General features: G+C 42.0%; 1 protein-coding gene across 1 annotated transcript; it reads left to right on the top strand.

Annotated features, from left to right (window-relative positions):
• Window positions 1-2,335: 2,335 nt before the first annotated feature.
• LOC101848889 (lectin ADEL) lies at window positions 2,336-5,359 on the top strand (the record flags this gene model as incomplete). The annotated part of the gene is given in 4 exon segments (XM_005099751.3): window positions 2,336-2,522; window positions 3,197-3,415; window positions 4,233-4,454; window positions 5,049-5,359. Coding segments are annotated over 4 exon segments (717 nt in total). The 3' UTR covers window positions 5,267-5,359.
• Between the last annotated feature and the right edge of the window lie 4,637 nt (window positions 5,360-9,996).

The following is a 9,996-nucleotide window of genomic DNA, read 5'->3' as shown; positions in this document are numbered from 1 at the left end:
TTTGTAGCGGTGAAACCTGATGGCGCTTAAATGACCAAAATTGTGTCGATAGTGCCGTAAAACATCTACCCAATCAATCAATCAAAAAAAACACACACACACACACACACACACACACACACACACACACACAAACACTCACACACACACACACACACACACATTCTCACAAACAGAGCTGGAGAGAAAGAGTGAACGCGCTACGTGAAAAAGTAAAAGCCGTGCACTTCAGTGTTCAATATGAGAATGCTGGTGGGCATGGGGAGAAAGAGTAGATCTGCGTGCAGCACGTGGCAAAAAACGTGAGCAAGATTGGAAAAGGGCTCATGGCTCAAGCTTGGAAAGCTAAAAAGCGTGGGTATTTTTTAGAAAAAGGATTTACGGTGATAAACTTCATTTTTAGCTCCAAGAAATTTAATCTGACGTGTGTCGGGTTTAGATTTTGTTGTTGTTGTTGTTGGTAAGTGTTTTACGGCTCTCGGAACTGTATCAGGTCATTATGAGCGCCCTGGACACATTTAACTTTTTCAGTTGGTAGGAATTTTTTTCTTTTGCCCGGCTGGCGGCCGAAGCCTACTCTTATCGATTTTTGGCCACCAAGGGATATTTAACGTGCGCAACTTGCACACAGGACCTCCAGGATTTTTCAACCTTATCCGAGAAGGCTAGGTGTAGATCTTTCCTACCAGAAGATCAGGGGTGTAGCTAAAGGACAGCAGTAAGAAGGGGTCAGAGAGTAGCAGGAGAAAGGCTGCAGAAAGAGTCAGGAGTCCAGAAGAGGGGGCAAAGGAGGTGAGGGTGGGGACAGAAAGTGGAGACGAAAGCAGACGACAGAACATTGCTAGAGAGCAGGACAGGAGGTGAAAGGAGGCAATTTTAGAGAAGAAACTTTTTCCGTCGCTACATGGATTCGAACCCTGGGCCTTTGAATGAGAGGCGAACACCTTATCATCTAGGCCACGAGAGCCCCCGGTTTAGATCTAGACGAGGACAGCGAGAGGAATCCACTTTAGACACATCTCATCTCTCCAGTTTTCGCAGTTGCCAAATCAATGGCAGTGCAGCTACCGACATAGTATACTGATTAGGCGCTTGTCGTAGCTCACAGAAGACCTGAGTTCGATTCTCATATTCTTTCAGTTACTAAACAAAAGTAGGCTATGCTATTTTTATTCCAAACGATCTGCTTCTATTTTATGATTCTAACTGTACTAGATCTAAGTATCTGATATCTTCTATTCTTTGTTTCTTCCTCTGCTGCCTTTAGTTTGTTTTGTTTAGTATAGGGTTTTACGGCGCTCGCAACTGCATAAGGTCATATGAGCGCGCGGAACACATCTAATACATTTTCGTTGGCAGGAAATTTTGAATTTTGCCCGGGTGGCGGCCAAAGCCTACTCTTATCGATTTTAGACCACCAAGGGATCTTTAACGTGCGCAACTTGCACACGGGCCCTCCGAGATTTTTCGCCTTTGTCCGAGAAGGCTAGGTGTAGATCTTTCCTACCAGAAGATCAGGGGTGTGGCAGAAAGACAGCAGTTAGGAGAGCCAAGGAGTAGCAGTAGAAAGGCTGCAAAAAGAGTCAGGAACCCAGAGGAGGGGGCAAAGGAGGTGAGGGGGTGGGGGCAGAAAGTGGAAATGAAAGCAGACGACAGAACATTGCTAGAGAGCAGGAAAGGATGGGAAAGGAGACAATTTTAGAGAAGACAATTTTTTGGTCGCTACCCGGAATCGAACCCGGGACCTTTGAATGAGAGGCCAACACCTTAACCTCTAGGCCACGAGAGCCCCCTTGCCTATAGTTTCACTGAACCAGCAAATGGTCGCTTAAGGACAAGCGGGCTGACCCAGATTTCAGGTGATTCCCGAAATCTTGTCCTACACCAGAATTGGGCATTGCCCTACTTATAGGAGAAGTTTGGTTTCATTGGAGTGTATATTTGTTTGGTTATAGTAGATAAAACTCTCCTTGTCTTTTATAGAAACTGAACAAGGGGCAAAAACTTTAACTTCGATTTTCTCAAAACAGCATTTTTAGGGATAACCCCCTTGTGCTTAAAAGCGACCAAATGTGGGATGGTAGGTTGCTTCTTCGCTAAATAACGGGAGTTCAATTCCAACATGCTGAAGATTTTCTTTCGAGTACCTACGTGTCCCTGCCTGCCGGATGTACCTGACATATTCTTGATTGGCCATTACACAACTCAGAGGAAGCAGCCCGCCTCCATAAAGATGTAGACTGGGTCAGACAAAGGCGCAAAACACTTACAACAAAAGTTTTGACTGGTTGAGAATTACGGCGTCCAAAATACCACTTTCCATTTTCTGATTTTTAAAAAAAATTGTGTCGACACCGTAGGACCACTTTTCGAATATAAACCGTGAGCCGTTTCAGTTTGCTACAATAGATCTAGATCTAGCACATCATTGACGCCGCAACAACTCCCTACAAGACCAGACAAGATGAACACCGCCGCTGTCATTCTCGCCCTCCTCTCCGTCCTGGCTGCCACACAAGCATGTGAGTAGTTTTTGGAAAACTAGAACTTAAATAATATTATGGTCGTTTTTTAAGGACAAGCGAGCTAACCCAGATTTCGGGGGTTTCCAGAAATCTTGACGTAAAGTGGGCTTTGCTCTACCTACATAGAAGTGTGATTTCATTGGTGTGTATATTTGTTTGGTTATAGGGAAAACTCTCTTTATCTTTTAAAGAAACTGAACAAGGGTCAAACTTTACCTTCGACTTTCTAAATAGCATTTTTCGGGATCTAGATCTAGTCTCCTTGTGCTTAAAAGCGACTATATATATATTTTTTTAAGTTATATAAATATATATAATCATTAATGTTGATTTTTTTTCCAACCATCTTGTCAAAGCTGTTCAGAACAAGGTGGTTGGAGGCACGCCAACTTTCCCGAAAAAGACAATCGGTCAAGTGCTATTTTTTATACTTTACCGACTTCTGCAGTGGCACTAAGACAGTTATCTAAACGCGGAGTCTTAATACTTGGAACTTAGCAGGACCTTTCATTGTTCTTCACACAGCTGTTCTCTCCCCTCCCCCTCCCCCCCCCCTCAGTGACACATTCTGAACTGAATATGTCCCGGTTATCATGTTCTTTAAAATTCTTGCCTGTTTCCTTTTTTAACAAATTATTCAATCGTTTGCTTCGTTTCCAACTCTCCTGCAGGCCCAGATGAGTGCGATACAATCCGGGTGGAGAGTTGGAACTACAAGTACGCCGAGAAGGTTGTACAAGGTGTCTCCTATGTGGTCAACATGACGGTGGTAGATCGGCAGTCCGAGGCTGCCTGTACCCTGGGCGAATCCTTCGGCTACCAGAAGGCCACACTGTGGGTGGATCAGGGCTGTCGGGCTGACTTCAAATTTTGCTTTTGCCATCTCCCAGGTACGTTTTAGTGAGTTTTACGGCACTTGCAACAGTTATTAGTGCCGGAGATTGAATTGTTAGAGTAACTAACAAAACGGAGAAATACGATAGTTTAATGGGTGACCAAAATTGAGTCCATAGTGTCGTAAAAGACCTAATCAATCAACCAAAACCCAGGTAAGTTTTAATGAGCTTTGCGGCACCTGCATCAGTCATTTGTGCCGAAGATTGGACTGTTGGAGTAACTAACAAAACGGAGAAATACGATATATTTTGATGGGAAGGGAGCAAACCACACCAAAACGCCCGCCAACCGCCCTTCACTCACATCAAGGTAAAAGACGGATTCGTAACGAGAAGCAAAATGAAAGGCAGTGACAAGTTTTGTTCCTTCAAAGGTTGTTCTGTTTCCTAAAGCTACCTAGTTGAGAAATAATTAGATTGTCTGACTTTTTCATAAAATAGAATGTATAGTTGGGGTTGTCGGTGTATATATTACATACACTGAAATTAATATTGTAATGAATACCAATGTAAAGGAGCCTTTACTGTATCTACAAGATTTTTATAAATGTCTGTACGTCCTTTTTTAACATATAACCGTATGCAGTTGCGAGCGCAGTAAAACTAAAACCTGACCACATGACGATAGATTTGTTGCAGTAAAACGTGCTGGTACTTACAAGACCAAAAGGGAGTTGACAGGGTCGTAAAACACATACTCACTCAATCAGCAAAATGAATGACGTTTCCTAAAGCTTCCTAGTTGAGCAATTAGATTGTCTGACTTTTTCATAAAATAGTTTACGTTGCTTTTCCCTTTTTGCTTCCCCAGTGAGGCCCACTGAGTGCCAACTCCTCAGAGTGGAAAGTTGGAACTACAAGTACGCCGAGAAGATGGTGACGGGGGCTGCATTGTTCATCAACATGACCGTGGAAGATCGCCAGTCCGCGGCCAGTTGCGACCTGGATAAATCCTTCGGCTTCTACAATGAGAACTCTACAGTGTGGGTGGATAATGGTTGCCGCGCTGACTTCAACATCTGTTATGTCCAAGGTAGGCGTGGGACGTGAAGATGTCCCCGAGGTTTTATGCACCCTGCACAATTTAGCAATATTTGATCATTTTTTGCATAATTTCTTATTTATATTCTTTTATCGCTCTATGTTAAAATTAACAGAATCGCATACTTTCCCATTTTGGGCTGTTTGCGCATAATTTCAGAATTATTTTTTTTTTCATAAAACTGTGGGGACAGATTAAGCAAAATTGTTCACGATTGTTGGACAACCTGCAAGAAATGAATGTGTCGTTGGTCATTTTCTTGCTTATTTTGCACCTGAAACCAGGCGACCCCCATCTCCTTCAAATGCAAATATCTCGACTTCTTTTCAAGTTGGAAGGGTTTTGATTTTTTTAAATCCAAAGTAAGGCAAGTGAAAAGGCTTTAAGATGATACCAATAACTCCATATGCCCAAAAATGTAATTAAAAGAGTGCCCGATTCTTCTGTGTCGTGTCGCATATTTCTCAAAATTGTCATTTCGAACCATAACTGATGACTAAAATTGAGTTGATAGTGCCGTAAAACACCTGCTCTTTCAACCATAATGAATACAAATTATGTACATCCATCTCCCCTTGTCCCCAGGCGCCTCCAGCACCACTACAGTAAACGTGAGCAGCTGGAACTACAAGTACGCCACCAAGATTCTCCCCTCCTCCTCCTGCATCTACTCCATGCGAGTGGCCAACCAACAGTCCGCCGCCCCCTGCACTCTGGGAAGCACTTACGGCTTTTTGGCCAATACCATGTGGGTCAGCGATGGATGCAGAGCCGACTTCAGCGTCAGCTATTATTCCGTTTAAGCTTTATCTTGATTTAAAGCTGCAATATATTTCACTCCCGTTATATATTCAACTGGACATGTTTTGTTACATTAAAAATGAATCAGAAACCAATCCTTGTATGGTGTTTGTATTTCTGTACTGTTCGTTGACCCCCGTCTCCTTGGGCCGGCCTCACAAAGGACGTGTAGTGAAACAAGAAACGTGAAACTAGAAACGTCAGACAACTGAGCTGCCTACTTGTGAATTGATTTTTCTCATTTCGTATTTCACAAATGCCGGTCCGATGTGATTGCCTGATGTTTCTAGTTTCATGTTTCACGTTTCACATTTCACATTTCACATTACGCGTTTCACTACTCGTTCTATGAGGCCGGCCTAACGATCAAGCTTTGTGGTTTTCTACTTTTGGACTTTTGGATTGTAAGTAGAAACAAGTGTGCCGTAGATGATAGTTGGCGGGTGCTCTGTTGTGATTGGATCCCTTCCAATCAAACCTATCGTTCTTGTATTTTTACTCTTCTGTGTATCCACATAGTCTGATGTGGCAGAAAAAGAAGTCGATGAACCATCAAACTTTTTTATATTCTCACAAATGGCTTCCCCATGATTCTCTCCCCGCAGGACTGCAGGTGGTTTTCTTCTTTATATACCCCCTCGACACAATTTAGATCGTTTAGATCGACCTCAAAACACTGCATATCGGGGGCAACGGAGGCTGAGAGATGCTCCACATCTTCAAAGGTCCCGGGTTCGAATCGGGGTAGGGACGGGAAAAAAATTCTAACGGTTTCCTTCCACCTTCTCTTTTGCAATATTCTGTCTTCTGCCTTAGTCATCACTTTCTTCCTCCACCCCCTCACCTCCCTGTCCCCTCTTCTGGGCTTCTGACTCTTTCTACTGCTATTATATACTCCTTGGCTCCATATACTCCTTGGCTCCTTTATACTGCTGTCTTTCAGCCACACCCCTGATCTTCTGGTAGGAAATATCTACACCTAGTCACCTAGCCTTCTCGGGCAAGGTCGAAAAATCACGGAGGTCCCGTGTGCAAAGTTGCGCATAATTTCACGTTTTTGGGCTCAGTTTGGATAATTTCAGAATTATTCTTGCATAAAACGACGGACAGTAAAATGAGTATATTGCACCTGTGTCGTTCACAGCCGCACGATGCCAGGTCTTGAAGGCGAGGATAGCGAACCCGTGAGGTCTGCTGCAACACACGACGTAGCGCTTACCAGCCAGAAAGCAGAAACTGGTACTGAGGTGGTGCTGAAGAAAAAGAAAAAAAAGAAGTGGCGCGCCAAATGCTACTTACTTTCATGCTTTAAAACCTCAATGGAAATTTCTTTCCACAGCTTGCCTGTGATTATTCGATTTGCATAAACTGTATGCGCGCTCATATGACCTTAGCAGTTGCGAGCGCCGTAAAACCTTATACTACTACTACTACTACATAAACTGTATCTCTTTTATCCCATACCGGAGACCGTTTGCATACAGCGGAGAGCAAGGCATTGTTCACGTTAAAATAACAAAATAATAATAATCTGAACAACTGTTTCTTGAATACACACATACACACACACACTCACACACACTCTCTCACACTCTCTCTCTCTCTCTCTCTCTCACACACACACACACACACACACACACACACACACTTCCAACCTTATGTAACAAAGAACCACCCCAGATCAGACAATGAACACCAACACAGAAGAGATACAAATTACAAACTGTATTGCAAAGCTAGGGTAAAAACAACAAACAGAAGGAAAAAAAATTGAAATTTAAAGGAAATAAAAAGAAAAAAGAAACTGTAGCCGTTGTCTCTTACCTGCCATTAAATTTAAAAAGGCAGTAAACGGAACACCTGTACGGTATTCATATGGTAGGATTACTTTAAATCATATTTAAAAGAAACAGAAGCTACCGTGTTGCAAACGTTGTCACACCCACCTTAAAAGTACAATTCAATTCAGCCAAGAGAACTTTGGTACATGCCATCTTTTTAATTCATTTTCTGCCAAGACTTGAAATTGAAAAGAATTGACAAATTATGTCTTTCCGTATTCAAGGGAGATAATTTTATTCACACTGACCCTTGCAAAATCCAAATCGAAGTTTGCTCAGTAGGCGTGTGCAATTTGTGCACGCAAGTGCGCGTTTGGACCTTTACTCTGCTCACTTCTCTAGCCCCAACAGCACAGTCTACTTCGACTATCAAGGCATCCCCGAAATAGCAGTTCACAAGAGAGTGACAAGCATACAAAAGAAGTAGAGAAAAAAATGGCGATTGTAAAGATGAGGGGGAAAAAAGCAGCAGTTCCCCCTATGTTGTTCCGGCACAGTATGAGCATGACATAGATAAATCAGCCCGTTTACAATTCTACTGTGCATAAGAACATGTTAATATCTCCCTATCTCCCTTTGGGAAAGACCTAAAAACAACTTCAGTCAGTAGCACTGCCCTGGGGGGGGGGGGGCGTGTATTTCTGATCATCACAATTCAGTATGCAGTGGCAAAAGAATCAACATTCAAGAATTTGGATTAAATTAGAATACATGCGACTTAAAACGTTTGTATATCTATCAAAAAATATTGAAAATAAAAGCTTTAAAACTGCCGAATTTTTACTTTTCAGTCAACAGCTTCCGAGTAACAAAAACGTGAGTTATCTGTCAACTGTTAAAAAACAATTGGTCGCTTTTAAGCACAAGGGGGCTATCCCGAAAAATGCTGTTTTGACAAAATCGAAGGAAAAGTGCTTGCCCCTTGTTCAGTTTGTGTAAAAGACCATGAGAATTTTCTCTGTAACCAAACAAATATACACACCAATGAAACCAAACTTCTCCTGTAGGTAGGGCAATGCCAACTTTAATGTGCAATTGAAGATTTCTGGAAACCCACGAAATCTGGGTTAGCCGGCTTGTCCTTAAAAGCGACCAATTTCAATTACAGACACGCGAACAGAAAATATACAAAGTATCAGGGCTAATTAATTCCTTTGATGAGATCAAAGTATTCTGGCAATATGATGGGTTGGATATAAAAAACAGGAAGCTCTTTTAAACAAAATAATAAAGCAATATTAAAAGAGTATCACAAAAAAAATCTTTGATGTTCAACAATAATTCTATATATAGAAATGATCAAAGCATTCGTTATGCAAATTAGGTACAACAAATAAAGAACTTCTTTTCAACAATAACAAGCAAATTAAACAGTATCACAAAATTTGTCTGATGCTCAACTTTTCACATTCTCATACACAGTCAAACCTCGTTATTATACTGCCACCTCTGAGACGAGCATCATCATCATCATCATCATCATCATCATCATCATCATCATCATCATCACCATCTTTCTCACCCAGCACCAGGGTTGAGGCCACGGACAAACACCTTCCACCTTTCTCTATCCTGGGCTAGCCTCTTGATGTTATTCCATGTCTTCCAACTTTTCTGTACATCAATCAGGATGAGCATGAAGTTGGCAAAACAACGGGGCTGGCGGTCCAACAACGGTGTTCCTCTGTTGTACAGCCCGGACTGACCAATGTCAAGGAAAATGAAGCTACAGTGTGCTCTGTGCTTGAAAAGTGTCTTTTTATTGGTGATTTGTCCATGCACATGTATTCATATTATATATTTAGTAGAGGTATTACGGCGCTCGCAACTGCATAAGGTCATATGAGCGCCAAGGGGTGGGTGTCTACAGAGAAGTCTTTACAGGGAATCGGGCTTACTCTACTCACCTTTCTAGCTTCAACAGCACAAAGTCTGCTTCGACTTTCAAAGCACCCACATGTATTCAGTGCTGAGAGTCTTCCCTCTCTCGTTCTATATTTTGTGGGAGATAGATGATCAAGTAGGCAACCAGAGGGAGTTGTACGCCGCGCGCAGTGGGTACCTCTGCCGGGTCTGTTCGCTGGTGGTATGGTATGGCAGGGCAAATTTACAAGGACTATACAACTCTGACAGTTGGTGGATAACGGTGTGATGGCATATGTGAGACGTGCTGACAAATGAATTACTTCTCGCAATCCTCAAATTGTAATTGAGAATATTGGCCAGAAATCGACATTGGTGTCAAGTTGATAGATTTTCTATGGATGCCATATTCTTTACGTATACCCTGTCTATTAGTATTTCATACTTATAAACTGTAAAAACTTCACCTACAAGCGAGATGTATCTTATTTCCATCTGGCTTGATGAATCCGAGAAGTAACTCATTTTGTCAGCACCCTTCACATACTGTGTTTATACAGGCGCTCCTTTTCCTACCTTGACAAAACCTGACGGTAAGCGGGGCTGGCGCATCAACAGGGTGCTCTACAACGAGGTTTGACTGTACGTATAAATGTTTTTTGAGTAGGTGAAATGTGAGAAAGCCGAATCTAATTCAACATTACATAAAATATAACGCCAAGGTGAAAAAGTAGCCAATTCTATCGTGAATAAAACAGTGTCAGGGCTGAACAAATCTATTGCGAAAGAGACAGCCAAACAGTAACAAGGTGAAAAAGTAACCAATTCTATCGTGGATAAAACATTGACGAGGCTGAACAAATCTATTGCGAAAGAGACAGCCAAGCAGTAACAAGGTGAAAAAGTAACCAATTCTATTGTGAATAAAACAGTGTCAGGGCTGAACAAATCTATTGTGAAAGAGACAGCCAAACAGTAACAAAATTTCGTTGACGCAGAGTAAAATGTTGTGATAACATTCACAGACA

The sequence above is a fragment of the Aplysia californica genome, unplaced genomic scaffold, assembly GCF_000002075.1.
Source record: "Aplysia californica isolate F4 #8 unplaced genomic scaffold, AplCal3.0 scaffold00224, whole genome shotgun sequence".
NCBI lineage: Eukaryota > Metazoa > Mollusca > Gastropoda > Aplysiida > Aplysiidae > Aplysia > Aplysia californica.
The sequence above is the reverse complement of the archived record's forward strand: the minus strand, read 5'-3'. Positions and strand labels throughout refer to the sequence as shown.